At 48.3% G+C, this 25,644-nt stretch overlaps 2 protein-coding genes and 1 pseudogene across 4 annotated transcripts in view; all 3 read right to left on the reverse strand.

Moving 5' to 3' along the window:
* The window catches only part of LOC120848771 (serine/threonine-protein kinase WNK), a 103,351-nt gene extending 90,023 nt beyond the window's left edge, over positions 1 to 13,328 (reverse strand). The window contains exons 1-2 of the mRNA XM_040220791.3: positions 13,088 to 13,328; positions 8,893 to 9,820 (exon numbers count right to left, since the gene is read on the reverse strand). Coding sequence (XP_040076725.1) covers positions 8,893 to 9,820; positions 13,088 to 13,113 — 954 coding nt within the window. The 5' untranslated portion in view covers positions 13,114 to 13,328. The remainder of the gene's footprint in view (positions 1 to 8,892; positions 9,821 to 13,087) is intronic.
* A 5,447-nt stretch (positions 13,329 to 18,775) lies between these two features.
* LOC120848772 (transmembrane protein adipocyte-associated 1 homolog) overlaps positions 18,776 to 25,644 on the reverse strand; it is a 37,342-nt gene continuing 30,473 nt past the window's right edge. For 2 of the 3 annotated variants that reach the window (XM_040220794.1, XM_040220792.1), the window contains exon 12: positions 18,776 to 21,423. In XM_040220794.1, the coding sequence (XP_040076728.1) occupies positions 21,214 to 21,423 (210 nt within the window). In that variant the 3' untranslated portion in view covers positions 18,776 to 21,213. The remainder of the gene's footprint in view (positions 21,424 to 25,644) is intronic. The other variant, XR_005717775.3, reaches the window with a different exon arrangement.
* LOC120848774 lies at positions 19,013 to 20,041 on the reverse strand (annotated as a pseudogene).

A 25,644-nucleotide genomic window follows, 5' to 3' on the forward strand; every position in this document is an offset into this window, starting at 1 on the left:
GCAAGTTTTTTGGCCCCATTTCTTTTGTCAGAAAGGGAGTTACGCTTTGTAATTTTACAAGAAAAAACCGACCTGTGAAATACAACTTTGACGAAAAGTTTAGACGGCTACGTGCAGGCGTCGATTTTTACGGACCATTTCAGATCGAGCCTAGTAACTTGGGACACCCTATACATCAACAAGCGGCCCTAATGTCACGCCGCTGCGATGCATTTTTGAAGAGCAACTCTGGGACCTGTTTCTTATATGAAATAACAGCATTTTCCGGAAGCTGGTGATTGTACTAGGGCTAAAACTGCTATCTGGTTGTTTAGAATTAGACGAAAATTACATAAGAGCCGATATCCAAGCCAAAATGCGATATTTGGCCAGTTAGTTTTTGTTTCAAAGACATCGAAGTGTGACATCACGGGAGAATACGAGGACGCGCTGCTAGATTTTCTGGGCTACCTAGTGAAGGCCAGTGCGAAAACAGATTTAGCACTCCCACTTCAGGCTGTCAACAAAGGAATTCAGAGATCACAAGTAATAATGCCACAGTGAACCCAACTAATGTCAGGGATTGTATCTGTCATTTCTTTCATTGTTTTGGCAAAGCACGCTAGCAGGGATCATTCAACCAGCCCCTAAATGACACGTCAGTCTTTTGAGTACCTATAAAGCACTTGAACCAAGAGGGTTGCCCTGGAGAGTGCCACATTCACCACTGTCAACTGTCAACTGGCACTGTCAACTGCAGTATGACATTTGAAACTCAGTAGCCATCCTGCTAAAGTGTCGCACGAAACATGCAGTTCTCTGGAAACAAATTAGTTACTACGAAATAAGAAGAAAATTACTCGGGAAAATTACAAAACGGTTCTTTCAGTACCTGCAAAATGAAAGAAAACCCCACGTTTGTTGGTTAGACACTAAAAGCAGTAATCATATGTAACTTGTTCCAGAGACTCAGCATCATGTCTCAGTACTGTCAGCAATGGTGAAAAGAAAAGGACAGAGACACGAAAAAATTTTGCTGAAAAATCAACGCAAGGTCTGCTTCCTGATCCAGCTTTTCCAGTTCACAGACAAGGCAAACATATTTAAGTGCAAAGCCAGAAAAGGCACTCTTCTTGATAGACACCCGACCGATTGACCGGCTGACTAGATTGCAGGCTGGTTTCGCTCTCAATTTGCAACTGGACAGAAATGCCCAAGCAGACAGCCGGCCGGCAAACACCCTCGATAGGAGGGGTTCAAGTTTGTCGACCGTACAGTTGCTTGACGTTCCACCCGCTACTGTCAACTCCCCCGCAAGCAAGCATCCTTATCAAAGCCCCGGCATCTTTTGCAACGCGGATGCTCGAGATTACTGCCAGCAAACTCGCACAAAAATAGATAAAAAGGGCCGAGAACGTAGCGAGCAACGGCACACACTCATCCCCAATCGCGTCCACAGCTGCAAAATCAGCTGATGACGCTCCGGCACTTTCCCCCTCGCCTACCGGTTTATCGGCGTTCACACAAGAGTCCGACAAGGTCCGGCATTCCTCGCACCTCCTCAACATTCTCTCCGCACAACCCTTCACTGTTCCGAGAAAATCGAAGTCCACTTCACCGCTCACCGCTGAAGATACATATATCATAACCACTACTTAGGAGCTAAAAGCCGAAGAGAAGTTCATGGTCGCAGTCGAAAGAAGAGCGTACCACAACTTCGTGCGCAGAAAAATCGCCGTAAAGAAATCGCAAGGACGGCCCAATGCTTTCTCCGGCTCCGCCAAACCCAACGTTCAATTATCAACCAATCAAACGTCTATACCCGTAATAATGCCGAGCGGTCCGTATGTCTGGAACAAAGCCAGAGGCCAGAAGATTGGGACACTGCACCTAGGAGGAGAGGACGTCAGATGGAGCCGTGGAAAGGAAGACATATCGAGAAAGAGGAAGAGAGCGCAGCAGCTGAAACCGATGTTTCATGCTCCATCACGCACCCGCATGCAAAGTGCTGGGCAAAAACATTTCACAAGCTCCGCCGACGCCACTCCACCGCCCCCATTCGGAGAGCCAACCAGAGCCATTCGACGGTGAGATCGGTGCGAGCAGAAACAGCAGCAATGAGACAAAGAGAGAGAGAGGTCAAAGTAGCAAAATAAACCAGCAGTCCACCACACCGCGCAAAACAACCGCGATGGGGACATCACCGATAAAAGCAATCACCGGCAGATGAGAGAGGGTTGCACAAGGTTCCAGAGAGGAAAAGAGGGGAGAGGGAGGGGGCACAGAAGGCACCCAATTGAGATCCATTAAGTTGGGCCTCCCTCTGGAAGCAATCCAAACACGATCGGAGGGCAAAAGCGCGGCGGCGGGAGGACCGGAGGCATGGCGACGCCGTGCCAATTTGTCTCCCTGGTCTTCTTCCCTTTCTCTCCCCGCAGCGTGCGCCACGATGCTCGATCACTGAGATGTGCACCCGCCGGGACGGACTGTCAACAAGACCGACCGCGATGAGCACATAAAAAACGTCTCCGACGGTGTTTTCGGGGGTAGTCAAGTGAGCCAGTTTTCGTCGTCGTTTCCACGATGTGGTTATTTGGAGCGGTATATCTACGCCATACGGAACATGCCAGCTATTCCTTCGAAGGAGGGCCCTAGGCATTGCCTAATGGTCCCACTAAAATGGTACGAAGCAATAAACAGCTGCACGTCCTTCACTTTAGTGCATGCAGAACATTCAAACAGAACGCATTCTCCCGACTGCCACCAAACTATACAGGGAGCAAGTGTTCCAAAATGTGTCTTTGGAACATTGAAACGCAAGGAGGGGTACGCCAATCAGAGGGCGACTCGAGAACACTCGGGGAATGTGCAATGACTAAAGTCACTGGTTCCTGGGCAAGTAATGCTATTGCCTTGCCCGCATGCAAGCCAAACACAAACAAACTAACATACAGACAACAAAACCTCGCAAGGCAATTGGCTGATCGGTCTCAGTTGCCATGAGAATCGCCATTTCGGTGCCTTCAAATCTTTGAAAGAATCGTTCTGTACCAGTCACGCCAACATCGCTTTGGAGTGTCGTCGTACTGAAAGCGTTCGACACCAATATAAGCGACATTGGCTCTGCGTATGCAGTTAACTTATCAGTCATGCTAATCTCCACAGATCTCTAACAATGACATTGTTCGTCCTGCTTATTTCAAGATGGGGAAATTATTTTTTGCATGCTGCCAAGCACCGCTGTCGCATGTGGGGACGGTTGCGAATATGTGCGCTTGTTTCGCCTGTGCGTGGATAACCAACTCTCGGCATACAAGAAATGCCCTCATAAAGCAACCTCGCACCGCAAATTTGCGTCGGCTCACCGAGACTGGAGGGGTCAGTAAGAAGTCACTCATTCCGTGGACAAAAATGGCGACCATAAGGGGAGCTTGGCACTACTTGACACACCTGGCGCAAACACACGACGTCCACAAAGAGCAGACAAACTTGTGTGCCGTATACTCCGATCCACCTCCCAATGGCCGCAGAGGATCCTACATGAAATCGAAGTTAATTCAATGCCAAGCGAGCGTCGGGCGACCTTTGGGAGGGTCGCAGCAATGCATTCGCAGTACTTGGTTGGCTGGGATGGCTCCTAGCATCCAATGTGGTCCGTTGAGTATAAACGAGGGGTCGGGATGCATCCTGCATTTAGTACGGCCGTAAACAGCGAGGTCGCCAAAACAAAATGCCCCCCCCCCCCCCCCCTCAATCGTCTGTTAAGTGGCCCCTGCCAACATGACCCGGCAAGCCACAAATACGAGTCTTCCCAGCCTCACAATCAACTAAAACGGAAGAGAGAGTGCCAGGTTCCAAGAACGAAAAAAAGTGAGGTGCCAGCCTTCAAGGTCAGGAGCAACAGGTTTAAGGCTCGCGCTCACAAAAGGCTTTCCCCTTCCTCCTTTCCCAATGACAAAAACAATGCTCGCCCTCCTCTTGTTACAACCACGATGGCACCCGTTGTGTGATAAGAAACTGCAACGCAGTTCGATTGGAACCATACCGACGTGACTGCAAAAACAAGATATACAACTTAACGACAAACGTAATCGTGCTATACTCCGTTTCACCTTACGTACGGATGCAACGGACGCTAGGAGCTATATCCTAGCCAATCACGCCCGTGATATGCCTTCAAGCATCGCTGCGCCCCACCCTCTCCAAGGTCACATGACACTCACATGGCCTTGGATTAGCTCTGATGGCTCGTAGCACCGCCTCCGCTCGGACGTAAGGTGAAACGGAGTATAGTTTGAGAACAAAAACGTGACAAGACTGTGGCAACCGTCATGTGCTATGTGAAAATAAGCATCTGTGCCGTAAAGAAAAATAATTCCCTATGAATGGCATTCCTTACATAAGTGACCAGAAATCGCCCGGCAATTCTCAATGAACAAGAGTTGTTTAACTGACACAAATGTTCGCTTGCCAGCATGCAGGAATTTGATTTTCACCATATCTGCCAATTCTAATGTTCGCCAGCAGAAACACACCGCAAAAACAACTGATTACATTTACAATGGTGAGCACAGTGTTTGCACCATACATGGCAATGATTGGCTCCTGCATGGGACGGCACTCTGTGGTGCACGCAGATCCATCAGATCAGGTGTGCTGGACAAGGCAAGCTGATCACTGATCTCTGCAGGGCAGCACAGTCACAAGTAGAAATGTGCCAGTGCTGTCTCCATTGCACAGTGTTGCCCTTCTCCGAACCAACCTGACCCCATTCAAGATGAAGACACGATGCTAAAACCGATGAGCGCCTACGACGCTTATGTTACCGCAACTGGACAGCAGCAAGTGAACTTCTGTGCGAGCGTCCCTATCATTACTACTCGAGACCAACGTCCAAGGGGGATGTGTTCTAGGAAAATGAGGTAGATGACATGGCTGAACCATTTGAATTGGGTGGTGGCTTGTGCCACCTAGCCAGTGTTTTAAATTTCCCTGTACATATCCATATCCCTGTACATATAAATATTACGCATGTACGTTATACATACATGTGTAATACAAAATAAAAATTAACCTCTTACAGCCCAACCTGCGTTACATGCTAGTTGGCTCCTTCTGGCGGTAGTACATAACATTTCACCCCTGGTGGTGGTAATAAGTACTACAAACAAAAAGACTATATTATATGAACTCCATGCATTTAGCTTGTTAAAGTCATCTGTATCCTGTCGTTCACACCCCCACACCTTATTATACTCAGTTTCGGCCCGACTGGGCAAAGGACGAACACAATGGGCAATACGAGTCAATATTAGAGTGCTGAGGCAAGTCACGTGGTGACATACATCCCGTGCAGAGTTGTCACACGCTTCACTGCCACTCAGGTTGGCTCACGGGAGCCCATAGCTTTCGTCCTTTTCCAAGCTACGCTGAAACAAACTACGGCTATTACCACACAGCACTGAAGTTAAAATCTAAGCAAGTCAATTAATTCCTCTCCTTTCTGCCAATGACGAAGGTGACAAAATAAAAAAATAAAGGAAGAAAAACAGCCCTTGCTTTTGTTTGCACAAACTTGAAGCCGTCCCCTAATCAACACCTCGAGCCACAAGCCCCGGCTCGCCGAGAAAAGAGTGCCAATCAATGGCGTACAGACGTCAGAGGTGCGTCGCGCACGACTGATCGCGCCTGCCCTCCGCCGCCCCCAGCGCACACAAAAACAGACTGACAACGCTGGAACGCACGCCAAACAACGACAAAAGCGAAGAACGTCAAGAACCGACGCGCTCGCCCGTTCCAACATTTCTCGGAGCACGCTCATTAGCCTCCACCGGACGGAGAGTTTTTTTTTTTTTTTTTTAGGGGAGGAGGGAGAAAGAGCTTCCGTCGTTTGTATCTGGAGTGTCCTTGTCGCCATTCAGGTGTCTATAGTACACGTTTGCACTCCTGTCTACCACTTTGTTGGGTGGCTCTACGCCTACCGGCCTACTCGAGTTGCCTGTAAGCCCACAAGACCGAGCGTTACCTTAAAGAAATGCCTCCGACTGCACCCCTACAGTGTCGCGACTGCAATAGCGAAAGCGCAAAATTAGCCGCCACGCATCAATCACCACTCAAACAAAGTGAGCAGACGAAAGACGGGCCCAACCCGGCTTTTGAGTCGTTCGCCAGAAACTCTTCCAGCTTTACCGAAAATTTCCGCAGTACAGGGGAGCAGGTAGTGTGAAGAAAAGGCTACTGCAAAGCTGTAACACAGGCTGCAGATTACATATTTACGAAACTACCGCGCTAAGGAAGGCCTCCCCATATACTGCATAAAGCCCACAAAATCCCAGTGAACAGAAAGTTTGTCGCCTGAAAGTGCTATTACAGCACACTAGACTCTTCAAGTGTACCAAATGTCAATGTCGGCTTCAGACCAACCAACTAACCAAAGGTGGGGTGCTGTGACATGGCTACGGTACTCAATGTGCCGCGTAGCTGCAAAGCACAGTACGGGAAAACAATGTGTTGGCAACACGGGGGTGTCGTTAAAGGGAAGCTACGGAGCTTCTTGAAAAAAATGAGTTAGAAGTGAATTCTAGTGTATTCTTACCTCGTGAACCCGAATATCAAAACCATTTGCCGCGCAAGTATTGTTAAACGCGAGAAAAACGCGAAAGACAGTCGCTGTCCGTGACGTCATCGACGGATCTTTTGGCTTGCCAAGGCTAGGGAGGCGGGGCTTCAGCCCTATTTTCAAATTGCTCTTATGCCTCTCCGGCGCGTCGCATTGAAATATAATTGTGATATCTGTTATTCTGAAGGTCAAATGAACGCAATTCAAGCGTTTTTTCTTAAATGTAGAAGTGCCCCATCTTCCCTTTAAGCGCACATGCTCAGACTTTCAGCGTGACACGCAACAAAATTACTATAAAGACATTGCACCGGGATTGGCATCATCAGTCTAATAAATGCAATGCCATGAGTGCTATAATGATATAAACATCATGCGATCATCAAAAACATTATGTATCATGCCGAAAACGGCGATATTGCCGGGCCAAGGTTACATTATGACCTAGAAGAATTTACCCCAACTCACTCGTTCGACATTCTATGTAGGGATGAGGGTAGGAACAATCATTTCAAAGTAGCAATGCGAATTCTCAAGATTGGCTATGTTTTAGTGAAGCCTAAAACAACACTACAGTGGTCTTCTATAGCTCGACTTGACGTTCTATGTGTACTCAGAGGACTCTTAAGTCTTTTTACGACAAAACAAAGCTAGTCAACGTGGACTCGAAAAGGATTAAACAAGAAGGCACAGCAAATGTTACTAGATTAAAGTTAGTCAGCAAGCTTCCTAGAAAGCCTGGCGCCTTTTCGTGGCATGTGCGCTCAGTGGCGATTGCAACACTATGAGGTCGCCCTTCAAACAGAAGCGCTGGAAGCAGGTGAAACGCTAAATGCACAGCGCCTGCGGTGGAAAGTGATTTTATTACGGGTTTTATGGTTAACATAAAGTTTGCACAAAATAAGCGTCATTCCAAAAACGGTTTTCCTTCGTTGCCCGTGGAGGTGTTAACGCTGGTAGCGCCAGAAATGCCATCCCTCCGTACCTGCTCACATGCAGGCAACAGAGAAGAACAGTTTTGAACGCCGCTCTTCCGTGAAGCTTCGTCAACCAATAGATCCAAGAACGAAGGGGACGGCGACCTTATCAGGCATGAACGCCAAACTTCTCATCTGCACCTAAATGAGGCAAGCCCACTGGCAACTCGAGCAACTAATTTACACGTTTCTCCCGAAAGAGAAGTGCAAGTTCCCCATCACCTTCCGAAATACAAGCTCTCGCACACTTTTGCTCGCAACATTGGGCACGAAAGCGCAGACACCTACGCATGCATTGCCCTCAAGCACACAGCAACCGCAAGAGTGCACAGACTGCTAGAGTTAAGGCCCGTTCACACTCTTGCGACCGAGTACGACTGAGAGAGGCGAGATCTCTTACAACTTCTTAAATGTTTCTAGAATGAGGGAACACACTGACATTGTGGCGCCATCTATGTGGTGACCCTAGAACTGCATTTCACAAAAGCGAAGGTTTTGCGGGATTTCCGAGGTCAAATGTGCGTAATACCCATAGAAAGGCTCGTTTATAACATTGACAAAAGCTTTTCGAGCCAAAAAAGAAAGGATATTGCGCGAGATATAAAAAAAATATGCCGGACCGCCGAGTTTACACTGCTTCCCAATAGATGGCGCCAGTGTGTTCTCTGGTTTAAGAAGTTTTAAGGAACCCAGGTTTAAGAAGTCGCAAGCAGTCGCAAGAGTGTGAACGGGCCTTTACTGTACAAGTTCTGCCTGTGAAGAAAAATGGTGTAAAGGTCTCCCCTTTTTGATGTTACCAAGGCAGTGCTAAGTGGTGCCCGGGTGGTAACCCTGTCAATTGGAAACATGCATGCAAACACTGCATAGTGTGCATATATTTTGAATAGCGTGTGCGCTCTGAGTAACATGCAGAGCCATTGTCGGCCCATCCTTGTATCATTTTTTTGGAGCTTGTGACCTTCTCTGCCAATGAAAAATGTAAGAATTCCAATATTCTGACTGTTGCTACCCCCCCCCCCCTTCTTCCAAACGAAGGAAGTTGAGAAAGTGACAATACTATCGGCTGATGGTGGACAGTCCAGCGTGCGTGAAAAACGTGCATCGGACAACGGAGCAAGTATTTTCACGTTGGTGCGGCTTGTGTGATAGTAAGTAGGATGCATGTGCATCAGTTTGGCATAGATTAAACCCGTTTCTCCTCGAGACCACCTTGAGAACATCTACGCGAGGTAATAGAAAGTCGGCGGAGAAGGGAAAATAAATGCGGCATTTGTGCTCTGCCATTTTTTGCGTACTGCTAAAAAAAGGGACACCACCCACCTGGAGCTCGCACCATGCAACCGCCACGCCCGTCGCCGTGTCCAGTCCCTTGTACACCGTCTTGAACGACCCACGGCCAATCTCCTCCTCGAACTTGAGAAAGCGGCCGTCGGGCGATGTGTCCCGCGCCTGCACGTCCTCCTCTGCCGTCAGCGACGCAGCAGCCCGCTCCGCCGCACTCGCCACAGCTGTCGTCGTCACTGCACTCGCCGCCACCACCCCCTCCTCCCCCGCCGTGGCGGGAGAGGAGGGCTGCCCCTTCTCCAGCACCACCGCACCCCCGTCACGCACCACCAAGAGCAGCGGACTAGTCCGGTCTGTCCGCGGCGACGACGGCTGCTCCGACGCCCCGGTGTAGATCCCCTGGAAACCCTGAAAGCCCCCGTTCTCCAGCTCGCGCTGCACCGCACGCTGTTGCTGGTGGTGGTTGTTGTTCGGCGCCGGTATCCCCGTCGGCGGCGGAGTCGTCGCCGCAGCACCTCGACGCTGCTGCTGCGACGTCAGGGGCACGTAGCGGAAGGGGCCGGCGCCACCCGCGCCGGCGCGGGTCCTTGGGCCCGCACCGGGCCGGCGCTCCCGTGTCGACGGCGACGTGCCATCTATGCCGCCCACTATCCTGCGCCGCTGGTACGGTGGCTGCGAGCCCTGCTGCCGTGGCAGCGCACCGGGGGTCGACGCCTCCCGCCGGGGGGTTGGGTGGCGCCCCGCCGTGGCGGCCGACGGCGAGCCGGAGCAGTTGCAGCAGCGGCTCGTGGGGGGCGCTGCAGCCAGGGGCTCGCCGGACGCCTCGGGGCTGTCGTGCGGCGGAGAGGCGGCCACGTCCCTGGGCTTCGGGGAGGGCCTCAGCATGTCCGCCGCCGCGGACCGCTGTGCTCCGCGGACGCCCCGGACATGGGTGGGCTTCACCGCGGACGATCCACGGGACCCACTGCGGCACGAAGAGAACGGCATTTGGATTAGGCGATGCGTGGGACCCGGCTTCACTTCAGTTCCTGAAAACCCCCTTCAGAAGGAATTACACGTGGGATGGGAAACAACGAGGAAATAAAGGGAGCCACAAATTGCCACTTTTGAATCAATTCGATATTTTGCAGCAACGTTACTGCTGGAACGGGCTAAATTAAGTTTGGGGGTTCTTCGTGCCAAATCAATGAAGAGCATCTGACATGCCCCAGCGAAGGACTGAGAATCGATTTCAAGCACCTAGGAATCAACCGAAATGCCAGTCACAGGGTGCCATCGCCACACTGGGCCTCCGTCAGAATGCGGGCACCCTGGTCAGGATTCTAACCCACCAACCGAATGTCCGTGGGCCGGCACTTTGCCTCATAGCCAGGCTTGCTGGAGCAGGCTCGTAGTTACGTTACCCTACCTTCACCATTACCTTAAAACAATCCTGTTGGCAATGTACCTTTCACAAAAACAAACGGAATTGGCACCCTCTCTGTCATCCTTCTGGTCAAGCAGAGGGAGAAAATGGCTTCTTTGTATCAACTTCTAGGCAGGCAAAAAACACCTTCAAATCCAGACAAAGAAAATTTTTTAAGGGGACCTGCATGTAGATTTGGTGTCCACTATTTTGTGCTATGTTGTCAAGGTTACTGTAGCTTCAGGAACGCTGCAGCCTTGCAATGCTGCGAGAATGTGAAACTTTGTCTCGCATCTTGTTAGCACATGCTTTCGTGGGAAGGAGTTGCCAAACAAAGCCGCGCTCGTGCAAGTAGCTGCGCCAGTGTTGGAGCACCGCGGAAACTACATGCTCACCTTGGCAATGTACCGCAAAGAAGATAACGCCGAGTGTTACTGCGCTTGACAGGTGTATTTATGTCACCATTATAAAGGCGAATTGCCTGTTGTCTCAGTGATTAACCACTAGATAGAACAATGCTGCATGTAGTCTATCAGAAAATATAACTAGCCAATGCACATGCAAGCTACCAAAATGCAAAACTTGTAAGAACTGCTTGACGGGTCACAAATGCATGACTTTATTATTTCTAGTGTTTCACCATAAGAGAGAGCAAAGGCAATGCAGTAAGCACAAGCATGTTGCCTTCAAGGACGCTTTCACCTCACAAGCATACGTGCATAGTAAGCCTTTTCAAAACATGATGCTCGCTCTTGTAATTCATTTGGCTCGCAGTTATGGTGAAACAGAGTGTAGGGCGTATGGGTGGAAAACATCCAACCTGTTATCCTGACAGCTGCACCAACAAGATTTTATCGAAAGAACAAAATGCAACATTACCACAGGGAAAACCATGTGCACACGCCTGCAGACTGTCGTGCTTGCTACTCCATGAGTACATCCTAGCGCACAGCTCAACACGCATGCACCTATCAAATAACATTAATCACCGGACACCCCACAGAAAAGAGCTGCAAACCATACCGTGAAGGAAGTGAGGTTTAAGACAACATGCGATGACGGGGAGGTGGACAAATGCATTGCAAAGAAAGCTCTGGCGCAGTGGAGAACGTTTGGCAAACACGACTAGGGTCAACACTCAAACTTCGAGGAGGTCAAAGCTTAAAAGTTTTGTATGGTTGAAATGAATGGCAATCGAAAATACAGTCAGTCCCCAGACTGTCTTTGTTGCTCTGCGGACCCCTTTCACACACTAAACAGACACGACAGCAAGGTTCGTTACAAGCCAGATGTAACTTCAGACATGTGCAATCATTTCAGAGCAGCGGAAAAAGTAAGGGTAACGCTCGTAAGCAGAAGACTCTCGCAGCGAGGCAAAGATGCGCTAGCACCCCATATTTTTTGTTTCCGGTAGTCTCACAAGTTCAGTCCAACTTGATATGGTTGCCATAAAGAGAGGCACAATACCCTATTCGGCTACATCATTATTAATAGATCTGTTCTACTTAAAAAGTATGGCTTTCGTTTTTGAAGACCATATTTTAAAACAACGAACTCAACGTTCGGAACCTAGCTGAGATAGCTGGAAAGCTGAGCGTGAAGAGGATGAGACGCAGCTGGCTCGCCGTGGCACGAAACAAACAAGGAACCAGACATGCAAAAAGTCAAGAATAAATCTTCGGTGAACACAATCATCAAATGCGACCGACCGCTATTGACACTCACTAGCCGTTCAAGCGTTGCTCCCGGGAAATCCGACCGGCAACATGCATGGCGGGCCAACAGCGTCCGTCGAAAAGAAACCAAACCGGAACGCCAAGAAAAACAAAGCTACACAATAAAGAAAATCAACACGACGGAAAGGCATAAAACAATGCCTACGATCACCGAAACGAAACAAAAACGACTAAATCTAACCACACGAACACAAGCGAAACGACGAGGACGGGCGCGTCGGCAAACCAGACCACAGGGATAGCAGACGACGCACAGACAAAATCGTCTGCTAGCACTCCGCGTCGTCTGCGAAAGAGTTCCACCGGCGGCCCGGCTGCTGAATCAGGTCATTGTCAAGAGCAAAACATGGATGAAACTATAAAGAAAAAAAACACACACAAAACGCGGCAGACGAACCAACTAGCCCACGTAACGTTTCAGTCTAGACTGGACGGTTTCTTTTCTTGCTGAAACTCACGGCGCGCACGCCGTAGAAACGGGTCATCAGACACCAGCAAACGTGACGCGAAAGAAATTCCAAGGACCAGCCTAAACAAACGGTGCGGCCTCAACACCCCCCTCCCCCTGTTCCCTATTCAAACTTCTCCAGCACTCCTCGCTGTCAAAATTGATACTGCGTTCCTTATACCTGCGTTCGGGTGTGTGTCCATCCCTTGGGCTAGTATCGCGTCGGCCGACCACTTAATACCGCCCAAATACATAACATCGCCGCCGCCGCCGATGATGAACGACAAAAATAATAAAGTTCCCCCCGCGTAAATGCCACCCCGGGGGAGGCAGGCTTCGCGAGACTGAGAAGTCGTTTTCGGGCTGTACATTTTTTATTTATGTTGGCGATTCCTCTCGCCTGATGGTACTTTGCTTTTATTGCGATCTCAATCCGCGCCTACCTCCGAGCAAAGCTCTCGTTCTCTAAAAGCGAGACGATTATCCCCCGAGCGCACGCCCCAAAACGGGCTTTAGTCCCTTCACTACTCGTTATTTTTAGCCACTGCCATTAATTGTAGCGTTCGTAATTCTCGACCCCCTCGCATGAAACAAATAAAGAAACATCGAGTAGGACATAGCAAGGAACCAAGGCAGTACTACCTTTGGAGCCTGTATAGGTGCGACATATGCGGGGTGCTTTGTGCTTGGGAAACGGACGTCACCACGTGAAAAGCTTCGTGGGGGCTTACGCACGACCATACAAATGTCCAAACTTTCAAAACTCGACACCGAAAAAATAAATAAATAAATACACGAGCGAGTGCAACGCCGCAGCGACGGAAACGTCAATTTGCTTGTTTGCAGACCAACTTCTGCATCGGCTCCTTTGCAGACGGCGCAAACAAGTCTCTCTTTTCTGTCGTGTTTTGAATCGCTTCAATCGCAGATCGTGTCGCATCCGCCTGAACACGATCTCCGAACGGCGACGAGTCAGCGCGCGTGAGTCACACGCAAAATAGGGTGAAGGCCCGATAAAATAAACAACAGCTCCACCAGCGAGACGGGAGGGTGGGGGTGCGGGGACAAAAACGCCACACAAAAACAGAAAAATATAAAGGGCGAGGGAGTGGAATAAAGGGGAGAGGGGGAGTAGAAGAAGAAAGAAAGCAGCGAGCAAGCTAATCGTTGCTAGAGTTTGCGGCAGTCACGTAGAAAACATACCCAAATTCCTCAGCCGCCGCCGCAAAAAAGCAACGTTACAAAAAAAAGAAAAGAGGGGGGGGGGGGGGGGGCGGTCGGTGAGACGCGACACCGCAAATAAAATTCAATAGCGATTTTTTTTTTTTTTTCGCGTACGAAATGAAAACAACTTTTAAGTGCAAACACGAGTTACATGTTTTGTCCAAAGTCCACCAAGCACATACGGTTTCTTTTTTTTAAACCGCAGATATAGGTAAGACACACCTCGTACACGAGATGAACGTTGACCATAACTGCTGTCTTTCTTTGCAGGTGACTGTGGGTGGAGATGCGAGAGCAGAGGACGACGAAATGTCACCCGCAGCGCACGACTGACGACAGTGGTGGTGGTGGTGGCGTTGGCCGCACCACGGAAACGAGAAACAACCGCACAAACGATGATATCGCACGTCGAAACCTTCTCGGAACTATACAAAAGCGATGCTGCGGGGTGCTAAAACGTCAAATAAAACAACCCAGCAAAGTAAAAGCGAACGAAAAAAAAAAAAAAAAGGGGGGGGGGGGGGGGGGTGCTCCAGGGCTAACAAGAGGCACGTTGAAGGACGGAAAACAACCCGACCGATCCTGGGCCGAAATGACCGTAGTCCCGGGGGAGGGGTGCGTACGGCCATGCCACACACGACTTCGACTCCCACCGAAGCAAAGATCCTTACCTGTAGCACGTTTCGTCGACGAGTTCATGTCGAAATCGCTGCCCCTGCCTCTGCGCTGGCGCAGGGACCGAGCCTTCACAGCGCTGAAGGCCTCGCAAGGGCCGAGGAGCGTCCGTCGACGACACAGGCACCAGTTTAGGCTTAGCCGGGCACCGAAAATTTCACCCCAGACTCCCCCCGTTACGATCACCTGGGCCGATTCGTGTGCTCGGACGTCATGGTGCGCTGGCTTAACGAAAAGCCAGCGTTGGCAGAAGCTAGGCTAGCGCCCGCAGCTGCTCCGGTGGTGGCGGCAGCGGACACGGCACTTTCCCCCGCTACGACGACGAGTTTCGCCGACGATGGCGGAGATAGATGGTTCTTGTTTTGTTGGTGCGGTTGCAGCCAGGCGCTTCTTTTCTGTAGCTTTCGCTGTGGAATGGCCGCAGTCGTTGCCGTCGCGATGGCCACGAAGTGAGCGTCGTCGGTGTCGGACGAGACTTCCTGCTGGCGAGCCAAAACAGTTGCGTAGTTTGGGCGCACTACTTTCTCCGGCGGATTCAGCTCTTTCTTGAGTCGTTTCTTTTTCGGCGAGTGTGATGATGATGATGGTGACAGTGGATGGATGAATAAACAAACACAAACACTTCCAATCGGGCCATCGGGCAGCGTTTTGCGCCATCTATCAATTGTTTAACTGCAGCTGAATGCTTTGCTTTGCATCAAGCCATAGGCATCAAGCAGATGTTGGCACAGGAAAACTGTAAATGCCTTGACATGCTTGTCAATCTTCAAGATCGCACTTAGGGCCACATTCAGTGACTCGTAACAACAAAAAATAGATTCATTTTCTTACATCACTATCACCGTTTAATTTCCTTATTTCTCTCAAAGGCGTTCCGACAGCACCACTCACGGCGACGAAGCGAAACAATGTTGTTTCGGTTTCGGAATGGGTGCGCGCGTCTTCTCCCGTAAGTTCTTACCATGCGACCGATGGAAGTGAACAATTCGGAAAAGTTCCTTTTCACATCGAAACTAATCAAAAATACAGACTTGAAACCTTGGCACACTCGAGCTAATCAGATCAACGTCTTCATCGTCAATGATTCTGCGTAGGAAGATCGACTTTTTCTCACTGTTTTCTGTAGTCAATTATTTTCAATAAGAGTTATTCTGTACATTCGCAGGCCCTTTCCACACAGCGACGAAAGCTCGAACTACGTTTGGCGTCCGAAAGGGGTGTTGCGTTACTCTCGCTCAAATCGAGTGTGTCTTTTATCGCGGGGTCGCTCAATCCAAAACCTTGAAGCCATCGGACTCGAGGAGATTAACCGCCGTCGCGATCGTCCGAAGATCATTTAGGGTGACCTCGGATTGGCGAGCGCACTCGGCACAGTCAACCGACCACTAATCATTGGAGACACAATTCCACTGTCCATGCAAGCTACAAGGCCAAAAATTATAATTATACTTTTTTGTTTTAATGCTCGTCTAGGAGCCAAACAAGATACTGGTACCTGAAACGTTGCAGGCATGCGATGGTGCTCTGCCTAATTAAAAACTATGAATAAAAAACGATTTTTTTCCCTCCTATTACCAAGAGTGAAAAATAAGGTGTGCGTGGACAACAGCGCATTTGATTCGACGAAACAAAACTTTTTTTCTTTTTCTCCCCATTTTGACATTATTTGTAACTGAATGGTACTAAATTGTCCTTTAATTATTTGAATAATAAAAATAACTACCTGCAGTCGTGCCTTTCTGATAGTGTTGGGAAGTACTTAAAGCATTGATTTCCCTACCCCCCCCCCCCTTTTCCTTTTTTTTTTTTTTTTTTCTGAAGGCACCCTTTTAATTCGCAATGACTCTTCCATTCTCAATGCCGCCACCCCCCTCCCCCCCCTAATTTTAATTCCTTGAGAAACCCTTGACCTAAAATACTACATCAAGTAGGTTTAGAAAACGTGAGAGGAATGCTTGAAGCTACAAGGCTGACGTCCGAATTATGTTCGCCGCCATTTTAAGAACTAACGGACGCATCCCCATTTAGCCCCAAAGCAATGCATACAAAAAGAAAAAGAAAAAACTGTATAGGGGAATGAAAGGGCAACACAAAAGATTGTTTAAAAGTAGTTGTATTCTGAAAGTACACTATATTTATAGTACTTTATACTTCAAGTAAATAATGCAAATGCCCGATTTTATAGAATCTTTGTTATAGGGAGTATCCACTAGCAGCCATACCTGTGTGCGCGACTGCCGAGCACATACGGCGAACTTCCAGAGTTCTTTTGCAACGAGTATTCCACAGCTTCAAGATTGCCGGTCATAGCAGCCTATTAATGTGAGCTCGTTGTTAGCATGCGCGGCATGCGCACTAAACATCACCCTCAAATATGGTGTCCAGTAAATACCTTTTATTCTATGTGGGATGCTATGCCAGCCTGTACGATTTTAAGTGCTTGAGGATACCCTCCTGCTTTGGCTTCACGGTTGGCAGTATGTTTTAAATAAGTAAATAGGTAAAATAATGCCTGGTGTACTTACTAGTTTACTTGAAGCAGAGAACCTCATTTACTTTGCACCTTACTCAGGTACTTTTTAGATGTACTTTACCCAACACTGGGTGTGTGTATGGGTGGGGGGGGGGGGGGGGGGGGGGTTGTGCTAGATACGCACAAAATCGACTCGACTATTGGCGACTCCAGCGAAATCGACGCCACGGAGCAGCAACGGCAGCAACGCCGAGCTCAAGAGAGGAGGTCGTTTTGGCTTTGTCGTCTGCTATCACTGCTTGGTTCTTGTAGGCAGCATAGAAACAAACATCGCTCCAGTAATTATTTTTATGCTTCTGCCATGTCATTCCTACACACTGACTAGAAGAAGGTTTCTACCATCGAAAAATCTCTTTACTTTTATATGTAGCACCAATATTTTGCTGCAGTGCAAGAAATTTATGGTGGTTCGCGTGCTGAACGACGAAAACGACCTCCTTTCGCCCGCCATTTTGCCTGAGCGCGCCCCCGAGAATTCGCTGGAGTTACGAAGTGGAAGCTCCTCCCACCCCTTTCTACTTCAGCGGAGCGAACGGTGGAGAGGAGGTCGCCTCCCCTCCAGCATTCGCTCTACTAAAGTGGAAAGAGGTGGGAGGAGCTTCCACTTCGTCCTTGACCTGTCACCGACTTAGTGTGCAAGTGTAGTCCGGCATTTTTTTTTTTCTTGAAGGAAACAAGAACGCTTGACGATGCGATATAACTCGAGTGGGGGAAAATCAGATCATGTCTTATTGTACGAATCAATAGTTACGATTATGGCTTTGCCAAAAACAAATGTACAAATGCTTGCAAAAAAAAAACATTATCAACCTAAAAAGGTATTAGAGGAAAAAAAAAGCCAACTTTGCATTTTTATGTTTGCATTTCGTGTTCATTTAAAAACCTTGAAGAATGAGGACAATAAAGAATAAAGATGGCACAAAATGCTTGTAAAAGCAGTTAGGAGTAATATTGGCAGCATCATAGCACTTCCTATTTTGACACTTTTTAGCACAGTTAATAAACCTCCAAGGTCACCACAGAACCATGGAAAACACTAAATGAAGACCTTGCCTAGGGCAGCAAAATTTTGGGGGCAGCCAGTTTGAAGCTGCCCCCAACTAACTTTTTTTTCTTTAAATCTAGCTATGAATTTAGATATTTTGTGAATTCTAGCTCCAAATTTAGCTACTTCTGAAAATTTGAACCCCAAATTTAGCTACCCCCCCCCCCCCCCCCCCCCCCCCACCCCAACAACCCAGCTCCCCGTGGTCATCGAGTGTGGAAAGCGGGAGTTGGGGGGGGGGGGGCACACTGTTAAAGGCTGCCTAGGGCGGCGAAATGCTAAGTACGCCCCTGGGTATAAAGCATTGCAAGTATGGCATTCTGGCCACTGTTATACGTTTGCTTGTGAAGGAACCACAAGCTTGTCATGAATACCTTCTCATTCTTGCTGCTGCATGTGCTCCATGCACAGGGCACTAGCCACAACACCAGGCTTGCAATACACCCTTTTAGAAAGAACTGGTGCCACCTGTTGGGAAACGTAATCTAACAGAAACATTGGAAGATTTCTTGGTTTAAAACAAAAAGTGCTATTAGGAAAGAGAGAGAATAAGTTTCTTTGTGCAAATTCGGAAACAAAAGATGAGCCACAATGCACACAAAAGTTACATTTGGGGAACTTAACGTGGGTCACTGCGGCTCAACAGAACCAACAGATCTGGCTTTGTTGCTCAAAGGAGAGCTCGCGTTCATTTATGTCGCACCCATGTGCAGTAGTTCATGCCAAAATCTCTTGAACCGACATTTCTGAAAATGGCATAACGTGTAACACAACACAGGGTCTCAGAAGCCCCCATTAAAAAAAAAAAAAACAAGCAAAAATCGTCGGCAAATTGGACAAATGAAGCAACGAGTTTACCATGGGAATTATATATACTTTTATTGTTTCACCTCATGAAAATGCTCTTCAAAATACATAGTGACTTTGGCATATTTTCTCCCATTTAAGTACAGTCATCTTTTATGTACAATCTCTTTACAACTTCCTTCGATAAAGCATGATTAAACATTCCAAAGCCCCCTCCCAGGGCACAGACACACAAGAGTGCAGCGATCTGGTAGGGGCAGACTCCATAAGCACCGCCGAAACGTCGACATTCCCCCCATGTCGGAGTACCGCACTCAAAAAGTAGCGCAACCATCGGTGCCACCTAGCGAAAGAAAACGTCTATTCACACCGTGGAATGTCTTGCAACATCACATCTCATCTTTGCTTGGACAAGAACTGCGACCCGTCAACCCACACGGTATTCTTTTCCCATCGTGACTATAGCCCTATTAACGGGTTCCATCACTCTTCGGGATCTCTCTTATACGATTTCAGAGACTGTCTTCGTGAGTTGCGACTCTTCACCGATTGCAACCATGAAATTTTGGACGAATAACTCGCATAGCACGAGATTAAGTTTACTACACTCTTTATATACTAGGGTATGTTGTCTCCAGACCCGCTCAACATTGCTCATGAAATAATGTGAGGGCCGCTGCTGTGTAATCCTGAAGTTGCAAGTGACCTTGGAGGAGTGCACTTTGTGGGCAACGCTCTACAAAAGTTTGTGGGGTGAAAAATAAAACAAAAAAACAATGAAATGATTGTAACAATTAAAAATGAAAAGAAAAGCTATAAAGAAATTCGCACGCAAACTGCTCGCACATAAATATATATATATATATATATATAAGAGAGGGTCCGCACCCTCCAGGAACTTAGTACGACATAGAATATTTTCGGCGTGAACCAAACCGGCACCAAGGCGTAACAAAAACGGCGCTTGGGTAAAAAAAATCTCTCCCCCCGCCTCCAAACAAAACGCAAAATAAAAACAACAAAGGAGTCCACGATTTTCTGATTGAAGCGTGCGGAGGCACTCGAAAAGAGTAGTGGAAATTGAGAGACAAACAAAGACTGACACTGTGCCCTTGTAAACCTAAAACCCAGCTCCGTCGTTGCCTACCAAACTGCGTCGCCTCGGCGCAACACCCAAAATGATTACGACAGTGGCCACGCACTAATGACGAGGGGTGGCGCAACGACGCAACTTCCCGAATACCATGGTATAAAATCACGTTGCGTCCCTTAACTGGAGGAGGGCTCTGCCGTCCGCTGCCGTTTCCCCCATCCCCGTTGCATTGGCGGTTAGAAATTTGTTCGCGCAATTATCACAACGGATAACAATTCCTCCTGCGGCAAACTTACGAGTCACTAGAAGGACCGTGCTGCAAAATATATACGGAACCACAAGAACGGCACCGAGTTGCACGTGACTAAGAGGGTGATTTGGACCGTCGCTTCAGCTGCGTCGACAGCATGCGGGATAAATGCGCTGCCGTTCTGCACGGAAAGAAAACTGAGTTACGAGACGTTGCACTACCGTCGTCTCTGCAGCGTCGCTGTGGAAAAGGGGCGTAGGCAAGCTGCGTGTATCCGCTTGTAAACTATCCCGTCGACGCCGACCTCCAACACAGAAGACCTTCGTCCTACCTTAGCAACGCTTCCGACGGCTAGAGAGAAGCTCGCGCATAGACGGATACGGTCTGCGGTAGGCTAAGAAAAGCGGGACGGCTCCTCCCACAAAGCTGTCTGCTTGCCATGATTTGTAGCTTCCGCCTCTCCACTCGCCCTTTTTCCAGCATTTGCTCTGCTACAGTGGAAAGAGTGGAAGGCTTTGGGGGGTGTGGCGAGCATGTCCTGATTTTCTTCACCTGCAACAGACTATACGAGTTCTGGTGTACCGTGGCACTGCCTGCTCGACACGGTGACTACCACGGTGACCGCAACAGGACCACCTCTCCGTTCGGACGTCTGCTCCCGATGGACCGAGGAGTAAATACTGAACGACGGGCAAGCGGTGGGACGGACTGGAAACCAGGTTCTGCCCCCTACCGTCGCAAAGCTAAACCCGCAGAGCAACTCAGCCGACGTGACTCTAATTCCTGTCGCAAATAAGACGACCCTCCCCGTCTGCTTGGCAGACTACGTGTTTCTTTAAGTTCGTAGCCAAGACCAAGACCTAATGCCAGACGTTTGCCAAATCAACACACAGACCCATAATGGCCTCTGCCCGCTGGTCACCCCCCACTTTGACGAGACTTCCCGCTTGCCCGAGGTAAGACTTTCTGCTGCCCGTGACTACTGGCGAGACTTAAATGTTACCGTTGTCTGCCGGCTAATCGCTGTAAGAGCACCCATGGCCCCAGCGTCTGCCAGCTGCTTCGGGATTCGCATCTACCTCGACGTCTGCAATACCACGCGAAGCCTCTAGTGTTTTCTGCACAATGGGTCCACCAGTCGTCAGGGCACGTTGTTGCCGGACGGCGGTGACTGCGGGTGGTGTTGCTGCTGTTGCTGAGACGGCGCCGCGAGCGTCGTCTGGTATCCTGGGCGCTGCGAGGCTCCGCAGTAGTCGAAGCCGACGACGCTGTCCGGAGACTGCAGCGACTGCGCGTACAGCGGGTTGACGTTGGCCGAGTCGAAGTGGGTGCTGTCGTACACCGAGTTGTTCTGCGTCGGGGTCACGGTAGAGGGGAGGGGGCGGATGAGGGTCACAGCATCAGGGTTTAGAGAGAGAGACAAGAGGTTTGCACTGCAGGCACAAAATAGGCTACGCTCAGGGCAGACTCGTACGTAAAGCTTTATGAGTTACTTTTTAAGAGAAGCAATGGCTAACATATTTTCGTTACTTCTTGACGAAGCATTAAGTGACTGCGTTCAGTTACTTCTGGAAGGGAACATGTACAACACAAGTACCTGACCCAGTTCTCGCCTCAGCTCATGCCTGTAATTTGTATGATGAGAAAACATTAGATAGACCAGGGGTGGCCAGGCTGACCCGGCCTAAGAGCCGCAAACAAAACCACGAAACTTCCAAGAGCCGCGGGGGGGGGCGTACTTTTGTCTAGAGCAGTAAACGAAACTTGAACTATCTTCAATCTACCCAAGTCAAAAGCAGTCCAATTGTAATTGTATGTAAGGTAGCAGTAGCACAAGACTACCAAACCGCAACCTGTCTTTCGATTTAAAACGCGTTCCATTTCTCTTTTTGGAAAAGTGCGCGTGTGACCGGGAGAGAGGCAGGGGAGAGGGGGGGAGGTAGGGAAGGGAGCCGCGAGCCGCACTTTAACACACGAAGAGCCTCATGCGGATCGCGAGCTGCAGCTTGGCCACCCCTGAGATAGACCATAAAATATGTGCAGAAGGGTATATGCCAGTATTGCCACAGTTATCCCTAAAACACTAAAACAAACGCGATAGAAAGCAAAGAAGCTATTAATGCCGACAAGTACCGGAGACGGCTACCGCTTAAAAAATACGACACGTTTGGAGCAACGAGAAAATGACGCATTACTTTCAAGCTGAGGTAACGCAATCTGTCGGAATTTCAGTAACGAATAAAAACTTGGTTACTTTTTGAGCGACAAGCAACGGTATTCAGTTACTGGGTTCCTCCTAGGAATCTGAGTGTTCCCCAACAGCCCCCGGGGAGTTGCCGGAGCTCCGAAATTGATTTGACCCTCCCTGTACCCAAGTACAGTGTTCTTCCGGTTTAAATCTCGTTTTAGCAGATCTGAGTGAGACGTTAAACGTAACTATGTGGCAAGGATTCCTTAGTACATGCAATTCTCTTTGCAAGGTCCGTAGGCTTCTCCAACGCCATACTGAATCAGCGCCGAGACCGTGAGTAGTCACTCAGATGAGCAATCGAAGATTGGCACTCCGCGAGATCTAAAAATTTGAGAACCCATGGCTTAGAGCATCGTCACACCATTCCACAATTTTCTGGTGGGTGCCACCAATTTGGTGCTTAAAGGGCCAATGAAGACAATTTTATTAAATTCTTTTAAATGGTGTTTTTAGGCTTCTTGGGAACCTAGCACACAGCCTAATTTTTTTCAGACATTAGTGACGCATATTTCTGTGCCTCCGAAAGAACTGAAGGAACCAAAACTGAACTATCTCTATCCTCATTTCTGGGCCTCTGAAAACGGAGGTGACGTAGGGAGCGACGTCAACTGTGAATAGCCGGTATCGGTAGTATTTAGGAGATCAAGACTCTGGTTACCGCGGTGGGTTACAGCAGCGCGGTTGGCGCGGTCGTTTCGTCAGATCTGTCAACATGGACGACAATGCCGCTCTCGCGAGCGAGTTGGGGCTTCCGTTCAGTGACCTAACACCAACAGAACGGGAGTATGTGTATGGCGGCCTCCGCCATCACCCGACGGAGACCGCCCAGCCGGCAACGGGCGGCCTGCGGGCTCCAAACAGGGAAGCAGTGAGCAACATTCGCGCGGGTGAGACGAGAGCGGCACATTGCTGAAGGACAGGGACGTGGGGGAGGCGCCGAGAGGAAAGCGGCAGCGACTCACTCCGGGAACCGGTTCCACCGCGGGGGATACTCCCCAAGGAGAAAATAAACAGCACCATTTTTGGTTTTCACCAAAGTCGGACGACCTCTCTTTTCGTCGTCAAAGAACACGAACGGAAACCCACACGTGAAAACTAGTGCGCCCGAACGATTACTGGTTTTCAGTCGAATGTTAGAACAACCATCTACAGTGCACAAATTTGGCATGACTACCATTTTGCAGAATCCTTTAAGTACCGTGTTCCCGAAGTAAACACGGCACCGACATCTGAAACTAAAACCAAACGCCTCCCCCGCGTGGTCTTTTTTTATTTTATTTTTTGTTTGTCTACGGGTGCTCGTTGCCCGTTTCACGTCCAGCATAGCAAAGAGAAAAACAATTATGCTGTTCTATTTACGGTTTAGTAATCATTTCCGGACCGATTTATACTTTTCATGGTTATTCAAGTGGAAATTAGAAGAGCATTCCTAAAAATCGCGAACCAAAACGTGACCGAGAGCATGTCCGTCATTTCAACCAATCGCTGATCAGTCTTTTGTGACGTCGTGCTTCTTAGCCCCTCAACAGCCACGTGAGCTCCGCTTTTCTTGGCTTCTCCTGTAACTTTTGGGGCGTCGCCACAGTCGATCCCAGTACGATTAGTATTACCGCGATTGTTTAATTGATTTGCGCGGCACAGAAGCGCCGGTTTCAGCAGAAATTTGGGCAACATGGCCTGAGATGTGCCTGGAACCCAGTTCAATCGCCAAAAAAATATCCGAAATTGCCTTCATTGTTTCTTTAATAAAAAAAAAAAAAGTTTAAAATTTACATATTTCGATTTTTTTAATTTAAATTACGGCACCTAACAAACAGTGATTCTTTATCGCTAGATGTATTTTTAAACATGACAGATTGATTGGTCAATCGATCCAATCACCGAAAACAATAGGCAAGAAAGAATTACTGTAAAACAAAAACTTTATTTCTTTTGCATTGTTATTTGCTAGCATAGGAAACTATGTAACGAACCAAGGGGGAAAGAAAAAAACACAACTTTCCAATTTCCTCAGAAAAGCACCACCGTTACGTCCAGCAGATACAATTATTTCTCGTTTGGTGATTCTTCAATCTATATACTAAACAAGTGCCCACACAGAAAATGTGAAACGATAAACAGTAAATAAATAACATTTCCTAGGCTACTTTGGTGGGATTAGCTCAATTCAAATCGTCGTAGTAAAAGAGGCGTGACTGAAATCGCAATTTAAATCGTCAGGATTTTAATTCTCCACCTTGCTTGGTGAACAGCGGGTGCAATTGGCGATTGTTACAGCTTGAAAATGGGACTTTTTGAGTTTCAGGAACGGGGTCGGGAAGCATGGACGACATCGCTTTGCTTTGTCGCGGACCGCCTTAACATTCCCGGAGGATGTGAAACTGTTTCCTGTGATTTCAGGTAAAGCTTCACACCACTGCAACCATAACTTTGAAAACCAGGATGACTCAAGCGTCGCTACTCCGGAGTGTAGCTCACTCGGTGGCTCCGGTTCGCACCAGTTAAAAAGTCAGTTTTGGCCAGAGCTACCCATAATGATGGGAAAAAAAGCTCAGAAAATGCGGACTACGAAGAAAAAACATGACGGGACAGTGCTTTACCAATAATGCTGCATTTTATTGCCGGGAAAACACGAGATAGAGGAAACGAGAAAAAATTGCACAACATGCACAAAGGTCGCAAACACGGGTGCATTTGAGATCTTTGCGCGTGTTGTCTGATTCTTTTTGTTCCCTCAATCTCAGATTTTTATACGGATTAAAGTTCACCGGCTTGCCTGCCTTTTTTTCTGTTATTTATGTACCTACGCTCCGTTTACTTTATGAACTGAAACCTCCGGATTTACGCTGCCTAGAGTCGATAAATTTACAATTAAAACAATACCAAAGCATAAAGTAAAAAAAAAAAAAAATAATTATAACAGAGACAGTGACAAATCTTACCCCATAAGCATTGATCATCATGGTTAATCTTAAATATAATTGCTCATGCTTTATAAGCCAGAAAGCACCTTTCTCAAATAAAATGATTTAGAAAAAAAACCCGGAAAAGTTAGTGTATGCATGCATACTTAGAGTTAAGTATACCTTACGATTGGGAAGGGCACCTATGACAGACAATGCCAAAACAATAGGTAAGCAAATGCACAAACAGTGTCCGATGGCCATTGGTCAACAAAGCCTCAAGGTACAAGACCAACGATAGCAAGCCGTACCAGTGATGTTACAAACAATCATGCTACAGGGTGCACCGAGCAAGCCTAAGAGCATGCCAATCACACCAGGAGGTCATCAACTAAAGAGGTACAGTGACTCACCAGAC

Source organism: Ixodes scapularis, unplaced genomic scaffold, assembly GCF_016920785.2.
Source record: "Ixodes scapularis isolate PalLabHiFi unplaced genomic scaffold, ASM1692078v2 PGA_scaffold8__174_contigs__length_109621045, whole genome shotgun sequence".
Lineage (NCBI taxonomy): Eukaryota > Metazoa > Arthropoda > Arachnida > Ixodida > Ixodidae > Ixodes > Ixodes scapularis.